Source organism: Nerophis lumbriciformis, linkage group LG15, assembly GCF_033978685.3.
Source record: "Nerophis lumbriciformis linkage group LG15, RoL_Nlum_v2.1, whole genome shotgun sequence".
Classification (NCBI taxonomy): Eukaryota; Metazoa; Chordata; class Actinopteri; order Syngnathiformes; family Syngnathidae; genus Nerophis; species Nerophis lumbriciformis.
In genome coordinates this window covers 18,701,862-18,721,181 of record NC_084562.2, presented here as the reverse complement: position 1 = coordinate 18,721,181, position 19,320 = coordinate 18,701,862, and the positions used below count along the sequence as shown (strand labels likewise).

The 19,320-nt window shown below is 36.7% G+C and overlaps 1 protein-coding gene across 2 annotated transcripts in view; it reads left to right on the top strand.

Annotated features, from left to right (window-relative positions):
* Positions 1-2,581: 2,581 nt before the first annotated feature.
* Positions 2,582-19,320, top strand: part of acsf3 (acyl-CoA synthetase family member 3) — a 145,876-nt gene continuing 129,137 nt past the window's right edge. For both annotated transcript variants that reach the window (XM_061974770.1, XM_061974771.1), the window contains exons 1-2: positions 2,582-2,627; positions 5,426-6,222. In XM_061974770.1, coding sequence (XP_061830754.1) covers positions 5,509-6,222 — 714 coding nt within the window. In that variant the 5' untranslated portion in view covers positions 2,582-2,627; positions 5,426-5,508. The remainder of the gene's footprint in view (positions 2,628-5,425; positions 6,223-19,320) is intronic.

Below are 19,320 nucleotides of genomic sequence, written 5' to 3'. Positions count from 1 at the left end.
TTGAACATCAAATATCTTGTCTTTGTAGTGCATTCAATTGAATATGGGTTGAAAAGGATTTGCGAATCATTGTATTCCACTTATATTTACATCCAACACAATTTCCCAACTCATATGGAAACGGGGTTTGTAAGAAATAAGTTCCGTCTGCACCATTTTAGCCAAATCAGACCTTCCATGACAATCAAAATCTGCACTCACTGATATTTCCACACATAGGTTATTGCATCACAAGCTGGTCCCTCATTAGATACGCAATATTTAACATTTTATTTTAAAAACATTAATACAAATCCTTGATCATGAGCCTCCGTGTAATATTTTAGTAAAAAAAATGCTCGATTTTCAAAATGTTTCAAGAATAGCTGTTTAATTTATAAAGTTATTCACCAACACTTTCCACATGCATGCATTAAACTGAGGACAGACTCCAAGAAAGTCACGTCTGGTACAGCCTCACATTATTAGAGAATTTCAAACTTTCAGGACTTTTAAAAAGCATCTTAAACTACTGTTTTGAAGTTCCCGTTCATGTTGTTTTTAATTTTTTTTTAATTTTTTTATTTTTGTGTCTGTTTTTCACATGTAATTGTCCTGTTTACCATGAATTGATTAACGTGGTTAAGTTGAAAAACTTATTCGGGTGTTAACATTTAGCGTACTTGCCAACCCTCCCGGATTTTCCGGGAGACTCCCGAAATTCAGCGCCTCTCCCGAAAACCTCCCGGGACAAATTATCTCCCGAAAATCTCCCGAAATGCAGGCAGACTCAGGTCCATGCGGACCTGAGAATGATCGAGGGCGAGTTCTTGGTTTCTTATGTGGGTTTATTGTTAGGCAGTTTCATTAACGTCCTCCCAGCGCGGTAACAACACACAACAACAGCAGTCACGTTTTCGTCTACCGTAAAGCAGTTTGTCTGCCGTAAACAGCAATGTTGTGACACTCTTAAACAGGACAATACTGCCATCTAGTGCATTTGATGAAAGCACTTTTGTGCATGCCACACAGCAATGCATCATCAGAGAGGGTGTTCAGCTTGGTTAGAAAAATAGTGACAGAGAATAGAACAAGGATGGACAATTCAACCCTTAACTCAACAAGTATATGTGTAAATAAATGAACACTGAAATTCAAGTATGTCTTGTATATATATATATATATATATATATATATATATATATATATATATATATATATATATATATATATATATATATATATATATATATATATATATATATAATAAAGTAAATATATATTTATAGCTAGAATTCACTGAAAGTCAAGTATTTCTTATATATATATATATATATATATATATATATATATATATATATATATATATATATATATATATATATATATGAAATACTTGACTTGGTGAATTCTAGCTGTAAATATTATATATTATATTTATATTATGTACATGTGAATAATGCTGTATAATAGACTGTATTTATATTATTTACATGTGAATAATGCTGTATAATAGACTGTATTTATATTATTTACATGTGAATAATGCTGTATAATAGACTGTATTTATATTATTTACATGTGAATAATGCTGTATATTAGACTGTATTTATATTATTTACATGTGAATAATGCTGTATAATAGACTGTATTTATATTATTCAGATGTGAATGATGCTGTATAATAGACTGTATTTATATTATTCACATGTGAATAATGCTGTATAATAGACTGTATTTATTTTATTCACATGTGAATAATGCTGTATAATAGACTGTATTTATATTATTTACATGTGAATAATGCTGTATAATAGACTGTATTTATATTATTCACATGTGAATAATGATGTATAATAGACTGTATTTATATTATTTACATGTGAATAATGCTGTATAATAGACTGTATTTATATTATTTACATGTGAATAATGCTGTATAATAGACTGTATTTATATTATTTACATGTGAATAATGCTGTATAATAGACTGTATTTATATTATTCACATGTGAATAATGCTGTATAATAGACTGTATTTATATTATTTACATGTGAATAATGCTGTATAATAGACTGTATTTATATTATTCACATGTGAATGATGATTTATAATAGACTGTATTTATATTATTCACATGTGAATAACGCTGTATAATAGACTGTATTTATATTATTCACATCTGAATGATGCTGTATAATAAACTGTATTTATATTATTCACATGTGAATAATGCTGTATAATAGACTGTATTTATATTATTCACATGTGAATAATGATGTATAATAGACTGTATTTATATTATTCACATGTAAAAAATACTTAGTGTTAATTGTTTATTGTGAGCAAACTGGTCTTGAATTTCCCCCAGGGATCAATAAAATACTTTCTATTCTATTCTCTTCTAAAGCAATAAAGGAAATTATATTAAAAGTCTTTCAAACATATCATTTTAATAATTTTGGAAGAAAATAATTTAAATTTAGATATCTAATGTATTTTTTAAATCAGAACTTGATTCGTCTATTTCCTGGGGAACGCGATACTGCAGTAAGAATAAGAGGGAACTCTTGAATCATCAGTAGGTGTTTCTTGCCGGAACCATTATGTGGTGCACTGTCCTTCTTCACAACACACCGGCTTGTAGGTGAGGTGGTTTTAAATAATAATAATAATAATACAGTTTGAAAAACGGCGTCGACTGCAGCTTTGCGGTGTTTTTTCTAAATGTATTTTTCAATATAAATGTTATACGCTGTTCTTTTTTTTTTTTCTTTTTTCTTTTTTGCCTTGTTAAATGTCGACTCGTAGTGAATTTACTGTAAATCATAATAAATCAGCATTGTCCTTTCTCTTTCTCGGTACATTATTAGCAAACCAAAACATATCTGATATAATAATATATATATAATTGACTTAATATTTCCTTTACTAGTTTGTTACGAGCACAAATGCAGTCAAAGTGAGGAAACTCGAGCTCTGAAAAAGTTACAGCTAACTAGTTTTAAAACTCCGATAATATACATATTGTTATGGACCTGCATGATTCATAATGTTTTTCATATTTTGCTTATTTGTTTTTATTGCACCTACCATTCATATGATGCACTTTAGCATTCACAAAGGTTGAAAAGATTATATGACAACGACCTCAAAAGAGACAAGCGGTAGAAATGGATGGAAGGATATAATTTTGTATCCCTGTATAATTTTTTTTTTTTTTTTTTTCATTTTAATTTACAACTTGGAGCGTAGATTACGGAGATTAATTTGTGTCTTTTACTATAAAAGCTTCTTTTTTTTTCACACTGATATTATGAAACTTAATTTTTTTGCCTTTGAATTTTGTAAACTGAATTATGCTGACAATTTAATTGGATAAACATTTGTGAGCAAAATTCAGTTTGTTAAAAATACAATGTTTGAAAATTAATGTGTAAACAGTTATTGTAAAAAAAATATGTATAACAAAATTCAGTGTAAAAAAAATCAGTGCAGAAATATTTGTTGCTTCAAAAGACCCACTTCTGGTAAATTGAGACGAAAGCAATCAATCTGAACCAGCCAATGAGATGATTCATTCTTACCTGAAGTGAGTCTTATGCACTGATGTTTTTACAAATATCTTTTACGATGACCCCAAAAGGGACAAGCGGTAGAAAATGGTTGGATGGATGGATGGATATCATTTTGTATCCCTGTATTATTTTTTTAATTATTTTTTTCATTTTATTTTATAACTTGGAGCGTAGACTATGGAGATTAATTTGTGTCTTTTACTATAAAAGGTTGTTTTTTTTACACTGATATTATGAAACATATTTTTTTTGCCTTTGAATTTTGTAAACTGAATTATGCCGACAATTTAATTGGATAAAAAAGTGTGAGCAAAAATTTGCATGTTCAAAAATTTAGTTTGTTAAAAATACAATGTTTGAAAATTAATGTGTAAACAATTATTGTAAAAATATAATGTATAAAAAAAATTCAGTGCAGACATTTTTGTTGCTTCAAAAGACCCACTTCTGGTAAATTAAGACTACAGCAATCAATCTTTTCTTAGAACCAGCCAATGAGATGATTAATTCTTACCTGAAGTGAGTCTTATGCACTGATGTTTTTACAAATAATTTTTACAACGACCCCAAAAGGGACAAGCGGTAGAAAAGGGATGGATGGATATAATTTTGTATCCCTGTATAATTGTATTTATTTATTTATTTTTAATTTAATTAATTTGTGTCTTTCTATTCATTTTGCTCTTATATTCACATTAAATTATATTGTCGGTATAATTTAATGTTTAAAAAAAAAAGTTTTTTTCAGTCTTTTTCACACTGAATTATTACACTCTGAATTTTATAGCACTGTATTTCAACAAACTGATTTTTTTAAACACACACATGTTATTCTTGTATTTTTACTAAATGAAATTGTCAGTATAATTTGATATACATTTATAATGTCATACATTGAAATTTTCCACACTGATTTTTTTTACACTGAATTTTAAAACACTGTATTTTAACAAACTGAATTTTAAACTCACACATTTTTCTCACAAATTTGTATTCAATGAAATTGTCAGCATAAATTGAGTCAGTTGACACAAAAAATTCAGTTACATAAATTCAGTGTCCAAAAAAAGCTTTTGTAATAAAGACACAAAGTAACCTTTTTTTTTTTTTTACACTGAGTTTTTACACACCAAATTTTTTACACTGAACATTTTTTTACACTTAATTTTTATACACTGAATTTTTACTCACTGAATTTTCTAAACTACTGTACATTTTTAAACACAAACATTTTGCTCATGTATTTGCATTAAATTATATTGTCAGTATAATTTGATGTAAAAAAAAAAGTATTTTAAGTATTTTTTTGCACTGAATTTTTACACTCTAAAATTTATAACACTGTATTTCAACAACCTGATTTTTTTAAACACACACATGTTATTCTTGTATATTTATTAAATGATATTGTCCGTATAATTTAAAATAAAAACGCCACAAATATTTCTGCAACAAATTTTTTACACTGAATTTTTACACACTGAATTGTATAACACTATTTCAACAAACTGATTTTTTTAAACACACACATGTTATTCTTGTATTTTTATTAAATTATATTGTCCGTATAATTTAAAATAAAAAAGCCACAAATATTTCTGCAACAAATTTTTTACACTGAATTTTATAACACTATTTCAACAAACTGATTTTTTTAAACGCACACATTTTGTTCTCTTATTTTTATTTAATGAAATGATCAGCATAATTTGATTCAGTTCACAAAATTCAAACGCAAAAATTTCAGTTACATAAATGCTGTGTCCAAAAACACACAAATTAACCTCCATAGTAGGCTGCAAAAAAATATTGACTCCCAATTAATCAATCGCCACATTGAAAAATAATTTTGCTTGTGACTCACCAGGTGCCATGACATCCATAAGACAGAGACGATGCCATCCATCATGATGTTTACAGCCTGGATGATCTGACCAAGCCACCTCTACCATGTTGTCAGGATTTGTTGCTGCACGTCACTTCCTAAAGTGGAAGTCTTGCAATAAATCAACCCTTGACATACATTGTTGTTCATCTTATGCAAAACGGTGGTTTCTAGGACATACCGTCCAGAGGAAAGCTCATAGATGGACAAGAGTACCCTCATCAAGGATTAACCGGGGGCCAGTATTTACTGCAGCTTTGACATTTGGAGACAAATCAGCCATAATAGATAGTAGCGGCAGCCACAGCTACAAGCAACTTTATGCCAGCAGCTTGGGACTTGCAAGGACAATCAACTCCACACTTAACTCTGACTTTGGGTGCCTGGAAGGGAAACGGATCTCCTTTCTGTGCGCTAATGATGCTTCCTATACGGTGGCCCAGTGGGCTACTTGGATGAGCGGTGGCACGGCGGTTCCGCTTTTCAGAAAACACCCACCGCCTGAACTGGAGTACATCGTCACAGACTCCCAGAGTGCACTGCTGCTGGCGGGACACCCCTATGCTGAGAACTTGGAGCCCCTGGCACAAAGGCTGGGTTTGCCTTGCATCAAACTTCCGCCTACTTCCAACCTCAGCGCTTTAAACGAAGGTGACACCCAAGACATGAAAGAGGTCAGATCAAAGAGTGCTGATGGACCAGCCATGATCATCTACACCAGTGGTACTACAGGAAGGCCGAAGGGTGTTCTCCATACGCACAGCAGCATCCAAGCCATGGTACGTGGTCTCTTTTGTTTAGCTAGAATTATTGTCATTTATTTTAATTATTTAAAATATTTCAAATAAAAGCTATTCATTCTGAATCAATGATACAATTTTATACATTGAGTGCTAAAACTGCCAGGAGTTAATCAATACATGATTGATTGATTGATTGATTGATTGATTGAAACTTTTATTAGTAGATTGCAAAGGAAGAGAATACATTATATGAAACAGTACAGTTTACACCAGTGGTTCTCAAATGGGGGTACGCGTACCCCTGGGGGTACTTGAAGGTGTGCCAAGGGGTACGTGAGATTTTGTTTTAAATATTCTAAAAATAGCAACAATTCAAAAATCCTTTATAAATATATTTATTGAATAATACTTCAACAAAATATGAATGTAAGTTCATAAACTGAACATCAAATCAAGTAGGCTATTCCATTCATTACAATGCAACAATGCAATATTCAGTGTTGACAGCTAGATATTTTGTGGACATGTTCCATAAATATTGATTTTAAAGATTTATTTCTTTGTGAAGAAATGTTTAGAATTAAGTTCATGAATCCAGATGGATCTCTATTACAATCCCCAAAGAGGGCACTTTAAGTTGATGATTACTTCTATGTGTAGAAATCTTTATTTATAATTGAATCACTTGTTTATTTTTCAACAGACAATATAACATACATCCATAAACGTGGACGCATGTGAAAAAGTGCCATATATTTATCTGTACAGTAATCTATTTATTTATTTATATGTATTTATATATATTTATTTATTTATTTTATATATATATATTTATATATTGTTTGTATATATTTATTATTTATATATGCACCTTATTGCTTTTTTATCCTGCACTACCATGAGCTTATGTAACGAAATTCCGTTCTTATCTGTGCTGTAAAATTCAAATTTGAATGACAATAAAAAGTAAGTCTAAGTCTAACAAGTTTTTAGTTATTTGAATATCTTTTTTTCCCAAATAGTTCAAGAAAGACCACTACAAATGAGCAATATTTTGCACTGTTATACAATTTAATAAATCAGAAACTGATGACATAGTGCTGTATTTTACTTCTTTATCTCTTTTTTTCAATCAAAAATGCTCTGATTAGGGGGTACTTGAATTAAAATAATGTTCACAGGGGGTACATCACTGAAAAAAGGTTGAGAACCACTGGTTTACACAGTACAGTACATATTCCGTACAACTGACCACTAAATGGTAACACCCGAATAAGTTTTTCAACTTGTTTAAGTCGGGGTCCACGTTAATCAATTCATGGTACAAATATATACTATCAGCATAATACAGTCATCACACAAGTTATACATGTCAGGTTCAAACACTGATGACATCTATTAAACAAGACAAGAGGCAAAGAATTAAACAGAGACAGAATTCAATTTGGACTCAATATATTGAGAGTCGCCCGGACATTGTATCCTTCTACAATCTCCAGCACGCTCTGCCAAAAGATTGTATGCCTCCTTCTTTTATTTTGGACCCTCCCCGACCACATGGCCACGGCTGTTTCCAAAGGACAAAGGTCGCAAAAAGTTCACAGAAAAGGTCGTAAATAATTCACAGAAAGTTCAAAAAGAATTCATAAAATAGTTCAAAAAGAGTTCGTCTGGAAATTGGGCAGATACTGTCATCTCTCCGCTTTGAAGTCCTTGGGCCCGAACAACATCCTTCTGTTGATTACCATACATGAGAGAAATCAGAAAACCCTTCATGTGGCTCTCCCCTTTACACAGTGGAGTTTTACGAGCATTCTTCTTGGTAGGTTTAAAAGACAGCTTTTGTCTTCTTACTTGACAGAACTCAATGTAACACAAAGTTTTTTGTGATAATTTAGAAACAATTATTCTAACAATACAATTATATACATTTGATTATTTACAATCCGGGGAGGTGGGATGTGGTGGGGGGAGGGGGTTATGCTAGGGTTGTAGTTGCCTGGAGGCGTTCTTTTAGTGCGGTTTTGAAGGAGGATAGAGATGCACTTTCTTCTACACCTGTTGGAAGTGCATTCCATATTGATGTGGCATAGAAGGAGAATGAGTTAAGACCTTTGTTTGATTGGAATCTGGGTTTGACGTGGTTTGTGGAGCTCCCCTTGGTGTTGTGGTTATGGCGGTCATTTACATTCTGGAAGTAGTTTGACATGTACGTCGGTATCAGGGAGGTGTAGCGAAATTTATAGACAAGGCTCAGTGCAAGTTGTTTGACTCTGTCCTCCACCCTGAGCCAGCCCACTTTGGAGAAGTGGGTAGGAGTGAGGTGGAATCTGGGGTGGAGGTCTAGAAGTAACCTGACTAGCTTGTTCTGGGATGTTTGGAGTCTTGAATTGAGGGTTTTGGAGGTGCTAGGGTACCAGGAGGTGCATGCGTAATCGAAAAAGGGTTGAATGAGAGTTCCCGCTAGAGTTTTCATGGTGCTTTTGTTGACCAGAGATGAGATTATGTAGAGAAATCTTGTTCGTTGGTTGACCTTTTTGATTACCTTAGTTGCCATTTTATCACAGGAAAGGTTAGCCTCTAGAATGGAACCTAGGTAGGTGACTTTATCTTTCCTGGTGATAACAATGTCACCCACTTTAATAGTGAAGTCACTGACTTTCTTAAGGTTGATTTGGGACCCAAATAGGATGGATTCCGTTTTACCTAAGTGTATGGATAGCTTATTGTCAGCGAGCCAGGTGCAAATTCTACAGAGTTCGGCACTGAGGATTTTTTCCCACCTGTGATTTGTCCTTGCCGGATACCAGCAGGGCCGAGTCATCCGCAAACAGGAACAATTCACAGTCGCATGCTGATGACATGTCGTTTACGTATATTAGGAACAGTAAAGGCCCTAATATACTGCCTTGGGGGACTCCACAGCTTACTGAGAGGAGGGGGACAGGGTGCCATTCACCTCTGCCACTTGTTTCCTCCCCTCCAAGTAAGATTGCATCCAGTGTGCAGCATTTTCAACATCCACACAAAATGCTTCTTGTTTTTCTGAAGATGTTAGATTTGATTTGTTGTTGTTTTTTTAATTGCTGCTATGTTAACCGTTTTTTTATACACAAACAAGGTTCATTTTATTTATCTTTTTTATTTATTTTCACTTAGCCTTTCCTTTCTTTAAAATGAGCTGAATGAGCAGCACAGTTAGAGTATAAATAAATATTTATGAATGGATTAATTATCTTTGTTGTTTGTCCGCACATACCACAAAATACCCTAAGCTGCATTTAAAAGTTAATGGAAAAATTAGAGCCATTAAATATGTGTACGCTTTATAATCCGACGAGTCGACTAAATGTTAAGATAGGTACCGTATTTTCCAGACCATAGGCGCACTGCAGATGATTGGTCTATTTTTGACCTTTTTTCATATATAAGGCGCACCGGATTATAGGGCGCTTTAAAGGAGTCTTTTTTTTTTTTCTAAATGTAAAACACTTCCTTGTGGTCTACATAACATGTAATGGTGGTTCTTATGTCAAAATGTTGCATAGATTATGTTTTACAGATCATCTTCAAGCCGCTTTCTGACAGTTGCTTCCGGATGCGCTGTTTTGTGGGCGGTCTTATTTACGTGGCCCATCTTCGACAGCGTTTTCTCCCCGTCATCTTTGTTGTAGCGATGTAGCGTGCAAGGACGGGAGTGGAAGAAGTGTCAAAAGATGGAGCTAACTGTTTTAATGACATTCAGCCTTTATTTAAATCGATAACGGAGCAGCATCTTCTCATCCGGAAACAACAACAACGCCGAAAATGTGTCCCAAAAAAAACCAGTCCGACCAGAACTAAATAATAACTAAAGTTCCTTGGGTAAATAATGTAAACTCACTACACCGTTATGTTTTAGCGCTTTCATGGTGAGTTTACTGACATATATAAGTAAGAACTTTACACTACTTTATATTAGAAATGGCAACAGCGGAGGATCAATGTCCCATAACAAGAAGATAGAGAAAAAGAAGAAGCTTATTGACTACGGTGCCGCCACGGACTTCAAAGGCGGACTCACGCATATTTTCAGGACTTATGCAGATCCCAAATACAGATCAGCAGGTACCAGAAGGTAAGAAAAGTTGCTTTTGCCTAATATTGCGAAACAAAACGCCAGGTAATGTCTTACCTTATACACACACCATAATAATAACTAATGATAACTCGTTTGTTTAATGTGCCGACAATCTATCAAGCGGTGCGGCTTCTCAGCTTACCAAAGTCGTACTAAAACATTTTGATAGATTTTTGAGCGCAGTGTGTAATGTTCTATATTTTCAATGGAACACATAAAATGTTGGTGTTGTTTACTTGAGTCATATTGCAGTTTACCTCTTGTGCGTGACTACCATCATAGTGCAGTCTACACGCATCTCTTATGTTTGACTGCCATCTACTGGCCACACTTATCATTTCACCATGTACCAAATAAAATGGCTTCGAGGTCGGTAAGCAAAACCAGAATTATTCCGTATATTAGGCGTACCTGGTTATAAGGCGCATTGTCGAGTTTTGAGAAAAAAAAGGATTTTAAGTCCTTATAGTTCGAAAAATACTCCGCTTCATAATCCGACGAGTCGACTAAATGTTAAGATAGGTAGTCAACTATGAAAATAGTCGTTAGTAGCAGCCCAAATATACTGTTTGTCCTAAATGTTCCCAACATTTTAGAAATATATCAGGCGTGAAGGAGAGAGGTCCCCTTCATTAACACATTGAAACATATTAAATCGAATCATGTTTGTGAATTCAAGAAATGCGTGGAGACATCTCCACATCAACACACACACACGCACACACACTCACACACACGGAGACACACACACACCCGTCTAAAGTATCTGCACTTTGATTAGCATAATTCCTCTTTTGTTCCAGTCTGGCTTTCTTAATTAGCACTAATTTATGCCATTAAAGATCTCACAAAGATTTTGCTGTGTATTTTGAAGTCAAATTGACCCACTTGTCCATTAGTGTGGAAAATCAAATCATTCCGAGTGAAGTCAGATCTTCATTTGTCTCTGCTCGATCCGCCGTGGCCAGTGAATGATTACGGGAGAGTTTTCTTGGTACACAGCGATTTCAATTTACAGGAAACATTCCGCCGCCCTACTTTGAATCAAGGACAGAGAACATAATTGCCCATTTCCTTCTCAGTGCAGCACACTTTTCATTCAATTGTCAAATGTAAAGAGGCGCAGGAGAGTGTTTTAAAAGTTGTGTTATCACGGCAGGTAGGGAAACTGGATTCTCGTATAAAAATTTCTGGGATTACTTTTTACAAGATATTGACAATATGTCTGCTAAGGCTGCACAATTTTTAGGAGAAAAAAAAATATTTTTTTTTCTCTCCAAAATTGCGAATCGATTTGTAACATTTAGATTTTATACTTATAAATGCACAAAACTGTAGGAATAACGAATGAAGGAAGACATGTTACTGTTAGACTGTTAACATATTCATGTCTCAAGGTGCCACACATTACAATAATGTGCAATAATTTACTTTTGAAAATATTTGGCTTCATGCACAGACTCCGAGCTTTTGTCTACATCAGACCTGGGCAAATTAAGGCCCGTTAAGCTTTTCAATCTGGCCCGCCGGACATTCCCAAACAGGGGCGCCGCTAGGGATTTTGGGCCCCATGAAAAGAATCTTTACAGGGCCCCCAACACAGTGTCATTATTTTTTCTGTATTATAATTTCATCATCATTAGGGGCCTCTCTGGGCCCCCCTCCATCATGGGCCCCTAGAATCCGTCTCGTTTACCCCCCCTTTTCGGCGCCCCTGTTCCCAAATAATTTTTTTAGATCTTTAAGATGGAAAGTGTAGCTGCCGTTATGGTGTGCATTGATGCTTTCAAATGACAGTAAATCTTGAACTGTACAAAATATTTCAATAGTTGGAATCTGCACTTTTGCATGATATACTAGTTACTATGGTAATCTAAGTCACAGCAGCTCAGACGAGCCACCAAGCAGTGTGGGTGGGGAGCGTTTCTACAGAGTGTTTCCAGAGCGGCCACCTGAAATGCAGGTGTCAGGGACAGACACGGAAGCAGATTTTTACAACAAAGTTCTAAAGCTTAGTGATATATCAGATATTTAGGATTGTAGGTGGGTTTATTTTTTACCCTTCGCGTTCATATGTAGTAGGGATGTCCCGATCCAGGTTTTTGCACTTCCGATCCGATACCGATATTGTTTTTGCACTTCCGATCCGATACCGATACTGACCGATACCGATACTGACCGATAATGGCCTATCCGAGCATGTATTAAAGTTTAAAGTTATTTAGCCTACTTAGTTGTCAGAATCATGTTGAAAAGGGTTTTAGTACTCTTGATAACAACTAGCCAGCTGAATTAGGGGAGTTTGAATAATACACAATGGTTGGTAACAAGAAACTGACCTGTTTATTCAAGGATAAACACAAAATAGACAAAATTATACATGACAAACAGAAATGGCATCATTGAACTAGGGCTGGGCGATATGGCCTTTTTTTAATATTGCGATATTTTAAGGCCATATTGCGATACACGATATATCTCTCGATATTTTGCCTTAGCCTTGAATGAACACTTGATGCATATAATCACAGCAGTATGATGATTCTATGTGTTTTGATTGATTGATTGAGACTTTTATTAGTAGGTTGCACAGTGAAGTACATATTCCGTACAATTGACCACTAAATGGTAACACCCGAATAAGTTTTTCAACTTGTTTAAGTCGGGGTCCACTTAAATTGATTCGTGATACAGATATATACTATCAGATATATACTATCATCATAATACAGTCATCACACAAGATAATCACATTGAATTATTTACATTATTTATAATCCAGGGTGTGGAGGGGGGCGCCGGATGTAAGTGTCAAAAAGACAACTAAAAGAGTTTGATATGAGAATAAATCTAAAGTTAAAATATAGGGTAGAAATGCACCCATTTGCAGGAAATGTAGTCTTGATTTTCAAAATTTTCTTTCAAGGCTTGCATGTCTACATTAAAACATTCTTCTTCATACTGCATTAATATATGCTACTTTTAAACTTTCATGCAGAGAGGGAAATCACAACTAAAAAAAATCACTATTTTTTTCATACGGTGTTGATGTGGAAATGTTTGCCTCGGCGATGGTGTGGAAGTGTGGCACCGAATGGAGATAAGCGTCTCGACAGACCTTACAATATTTGAACAATGATGACAAAAGCCGTTTTCTCTGTCGTGTCCGTGTGTCGAAAATTGTTATGCGCTTATTTTTTTATTTGATTTTGTGCGTGGCATAGATTTGCCGTGCGCAGAGGACGCTTGAGCAGGCGCGCACCTTAGCGGCTGCGCTAGCATCACAGCTAACGTTAGCCATGCTGCTACCTCGCTCTCTGCTGGGAGAGGACGTATACGTATGTGACGTATGTCGTGACAGTATGTGACGTGTGTAAGAAGGTGCGCTCGCTGTCTGTAAGAGGGAGACACAGGAAAGAGTGAGAAGAGCCTGTACTGCAATGCCAGCAGCTAAAAGCAACTGCGTGAGAATTGTGGATGTGTTGAAGGTGTGCTGGAAAATGCGGAACGGATATTACGGAGCAGCAGAAAAGTGGAATGTATTATTTAAATCGGTGCGTTGGAAAACACGGACCGGAGTTTTTTTTAAAACTGTATCTGGATCGGCATTTTCCCATGCCTTGCCGATACGCATTTTTTTGCAAATATCGGCGGCCGATCCGATCCAAATATCGGATCGGGACATCCCTAACATGTAGCTGTGTTTGTTGCATTTTTGTTGCGTTTCGCTTGATTGTAAAATATGTCGATCGAGAGGGGGTGTGGCGTTCATATGTTGTCAATATTCAGTGTTTTATCGTTCATAGTTAATATTGTAAATCCCACATTCTTTATTTTCATGTACATTCTGGGGGTCTCGTTCAGTAAAACTATTTAAAATTCCATTCCGTTTTCAAGGCGGTCTGTCATAACGTTTTTAGCATTCAATCAGACATTATTGTGAGGTTTTGTATTAGTGTTCCTAAAAATAGATATACCAGCCCCCAGATAAATGTTTTTCCTTATAATTTGCCCCCCCCCGGTCAAAATAATTGTCTTAAACTAACGAAATAACCAATAAAAACTATACAGTGATCATAATGTAATAACGATTAGGGCTGTGAATCTTTGGGCACCACACGATTCGATTCTTGGGAGTAACAATTTGATTCAGAGTCGATTCTTGAATCAAAATCAATACTTTTTTATTAACATTGGGTGCCAGTTCTATAATTACCTACATTCCTTCATAAGATAGATAACTGGATCTGATAAATGTCTATGTTACTTCAAACAAAACTGGTTTGTTTAATGCAATTCTACCTAAGCTTTTACTGAAATGGCTGGACAGGACAGATTTTGAAAAAATAAAAATAAAACCTTTCCTTTTTAATCGTTTTTTTCTTTTTAATCGATTAAGAATCATAACATATCTATTTTTTGCATCAGTCCCGCTGTCTTCTTTTTCTTTTTTTTTCACCCTTCCACATCTGCTTGCCTTATGGTCCCCCCCACACATTTAGGATTGCTACATGTTTGTCTAGTACAGTAATTGGGGAGGGAAGTGTTTAAAAAAAATCTCCTGTCTTATTAGTTAGGTAGAGTCTCACTGCGTTGATGATCAAATTCTAGAGTGCCGTTCACCTGTGTGGCCCTGTGGTCAGTGGTGGGATCCAAAACGCATGAGCATCCGGGGGTCGGACCTCTGAAATCGTGTCCCTGCAAGTGTGTCAATGATTATCAACAATTTATTCAGTGATCGGACTACACTGCATTTAGGAAAGCCTCAGTGAAGAGTTGTATTTATTGCAAAACAGTATCAATCATCCCACTTCTGACACTGTACTTTTACCATGAATTGATTAACGTGGACCCCGACTTAAACAAGTTGAAAAAACTTATTCGGGTGTTACCATTTAGTGGTCAATTGTACGGAATATGTACTGTACTGTACAATCTACTAATAAAAAATTAAATCAATCAGTGCACAAAAATCACAATGTTAGCATATCTTATGTACCAAAATCAGCCATCAGTGCTAAACTACAATCTGTGACATGTCAATAGCTGTGTCCCAATTCAAGGTCTGCATCCTTCGAAGAACCCAGCCCATGCGGTCGACAAAGGGTGGGTCCTAGCGAGAGTCCTCCACATACTTGCCAACCCTCCCGGATTTTCCGGGAGACTCCCGAAATTCAGCGCCTCTCCCGAAAACCTCCCGCGGGACAAATTTTCTCCCGAAAATCTCCCGAAATTCAGGCGGAGCTGGAAGCCACGCCCCCTCCAGCTCCATGCGGACCTGAGTAACGTCAGGTGCGCAACACCACGTAAATCGTTGGCCAACCAAAAAGTAACCCCAGTAGCTATAGCCAACATTCACCAGGAGATGGCAACAGACAAACATAGATCACTCTATTACATTATTCCCCTTTTAGAAATGTATAAAAGTTACTCAAAATAAATAAACAACCCAACCAAAAAATGCAGCAGCTCAATTAAAAAACTGTACTTAAGCCACATTCTTTTTTTTTTTTTTTAGTACTGAACTCTTAACCCTCATTTGTAAAAAAAAAAAAATAGCATGCTTATTATACAAACAGTATTTGTACACCTTTAACACAGATTTTTATACTGTCTTCAGAGATTCAGTTTTTTTGGTGGTACTCGAAACCTTTCTGGGTACCTGCGGAAGGGTGTTAAGCATGGTTAGAAAAATAGTGACAGAGAATAGAACAAGGATGGACAATTCAACCCTTAACTCAACAATGAGTAGATGAGTGTTATGTGTGTGTATATGTGTAAAAAAATGAACACTGAAATTCAAGTATTTCTTTTATTTATATATATATATATATATATATATATATATATATATATATATATATATATATATAATAAAATAAATATATATATATAGCTAGAATTCACTGAAAGTCAAGTATTTCTTATATATATGGTGAATTCTAGCTGTAAATATACTCCCCCCCCCCTCCTAGCCCCGCCCCCAACCACGCCCCCGCCCCACCCCGACCACGCACCCCACCCCCACCTCCCGAAATCGGAGGTCTCAAGGTTGGCAAGTATGGTCCTCCAGCAGCGACTGGAGCAAAAGGAATTGGGACAGTCTAGCGTTTTTCAACCACTGTGCCGCAGCACACTAGTGTACCGTGAGATACAGTCTGGTGTGCCGTGGGAGATTATGTAATTTCACGTAATTGGGTTAAAATATATTTTTTGCAAACCAGGAATTATAATCTGCAAATGTGTTGTTGTTCAGTGTCTGTGCTGTCTAGAGCTCGGCAGAGTAACCGTGTAATACTCTTCCATATCAGTAGGTGGCAGCAGGTAGCTAATTGCTTTGTAGATGTCGGGAACACATGTCGTGTTCACAATATGCAGACGACAGCGGGAGGCAGCGTGCAGGTAAAAAGGTATCTGACGCTTAAACCAAAAATAAACAAAAGGCAAGTGCCGCTAAGAAAAGGCATTAAAGCTTAGGGATGGCTATGCAAAACGAAGCTAAAACTGAACTGGCTGCAAAGTAAACAAAAACAGAATGCTGGACGACAGCAAAGACTTACAGCGTGTGGAGCAGACGGCGTCCTCAAAGTACATCCGAACATGACATGACAATCAACAACAAAATAGGAGGGCAAGACAAGAACAAAAACACTACACACAGGAAAACACCAAGAAACTCCAAATAAGTGACGGCGTGTTTTGACAGGTCGTGACAGTACACCTACTTAGAGACAAGAGCTATATTGATGCATGGTTGCAACAATTGTTAGAACGACTTTTGATTGTCAATATCGACTGCTGAGTTTCATTTTTGTATGTTTTCTGCTGGTGGTGTGCCTCAGGATTTTTTCAATGAAAAAAATGTGCCTTGGCTCTGAAAAGGTTGAAAAACAGTGGTCTAGCCTACGGGACTCTTCCTGGTCACGTCAGTTGTCCCCGCCCTTACATTTACGTCACGTATATGCTACTCAGTCGCACAAGGTTAAAAATTGGCTAACTTAAGAGAAGAATGTCGAATCATTTTGTGTTCTCTTGGTCCTTTACCTTATTTTTACCTTTTTACCTTATTTATTTTAATAGCTACCGGCACCGTCTGATTTTTCCTGCGGTTAGAGACGACCGCTCATGGGAGATGGTTGTCATGGAGATGTGTCACGTGTTGACAAGCATTCTAAAGCTGGTATTCCTAATTATTAGTTAATGATGGATTTATTTTCATGCTTGAAGTGGAACATGTACCTCACAGTCTATCTATACAGCAACACCACACGATCTTACTTTATTTATATGGGATTCACAATTGATGTACTGGTAATGTTCTAATCTTGTCAATTTGGTTGCATTATAGCCAGTAATAGTAAATATTGGGATAGCATAATATTTTTGTTATTATATAATTATTTGCAATGAAGGCAGAGGAAATTAATCACAACAACTACAGTTTCAGTACATGAATTTATTAATTTGTATCTGTTGTAAAAATCATTTGTTTTTAAATGATCATCCAAACTGAAATATACCGTATTTTTCGGATTATAAATCACAGTTTTTTTCATAGTTTGGCCGGGGGTGCGACTTATACTCTGGAATGACTTATGTGTGAAATTATTAACACATTACTGTAAAATATCAAATAATATTATTTATCTCATCTATACTCCGGATAGTCGAACCTCGGATTCAGGAGGAACAGTGTGGTTTTCGTCCTGGTCGTGGAACTGTGGACCAGCTCTATACTCTCGGCAGGGTCCTTGAGGGTGCATGGGAGTTTGCCCAACCAGTCTACATGTGTTTTGTGGACTTGGAGAAGGCATTCGACCGTGTACCCCGGGAAGTCCTGTGGGGAGTGCTCAGAGAGTATGGGGTATCGGACTGTCTGATTGTGGCAGTCCGCTCCCTGTATGATCAGTGCCAGAGCTTGGTCCGCATTAAGTAAGTAAGTCGGACACGTTTTCCAGTGAGGGTTGGACTCCGCCAAGGATGCCCTTTGTCACCGATTCTGTTCATAACTTTTATGGACAGAATTTCTAGGCGCAGTCAAGGCGTTGAGGGGATCTGGTTTGGTGGCTGCAGGATTAGGTCTCTGCTTTTTGCAGATGATGTGGTCTTGATGGCTTCATCTGGCCAGGATCTTCAGCTCTCGCTGGATCGGTTCGCAGCCCAGTGTGAAGCGACTGGGATGAGAATCAGCACCTCCAAGTCCGAGTCCATGGTTCTCGCACGGTAAAGGGTGGAGTGCCATCTCCGGGTTGGGGAGGAGATCTTGCCCCAAGTGGAGGAGTTCAAGTACCTCGGAGTCTTGTTCACGAGTGAGGGAAGAGTGGATCATGAGATCGACAGGCGGATCGGTGCGGCGTCTTCAGTAATGCGGACGCTGTATCGATCCGTTGTGGTGAAGAAGGAGCTGAGCCGGAAGGCAAAGCTCTCAATTTACCGGTCGATCTACGTTCCTATCCTCAGCTATGGTCATGAGCTTTGGGTTATGACCAAAAGGACAAGATCACGAGTACAACGGCCGAAATGAGTTTCCTCCGCCGGGTGGCGGGGCTCTCCCTTAGAGATAGGGTGAGAAGCTCTGCCATCCGGGGGGAGCTCAAAGTAAAGCCGCTGCTCCTCCACATCGAGAGGAGCCAGATGAGGTGGTTCGGGCATCTGGTCAGGATGCCACCCGAACGCCTCCCACAGGAAGAGCTGGACGAAGTGGCTGGGGAGAGGGAAGTCTGGGCTTCCCTGCTTAGGCTGCTGCCCCCGCGACCTGACCTCGGATAAGCGGAAGAAGATGGATGGATGGATGGATGGATATCTCATTCACGTAAGAGACTAGGCGTATATCAGCAATCGTCACACACACACGTCAACCAATAAAAATTTGGCGGGGGCGGGTCATGGCAGAAGTGCATTGTGAAAAAAAAGATTTTCATAGGTACGGACGTAGTAGCAGGTAGCTACTACTTCCGTACCTATGAAAATTGATCATTTCAACATTGGCGGTAACTTATAAAAACTGAGAAGGG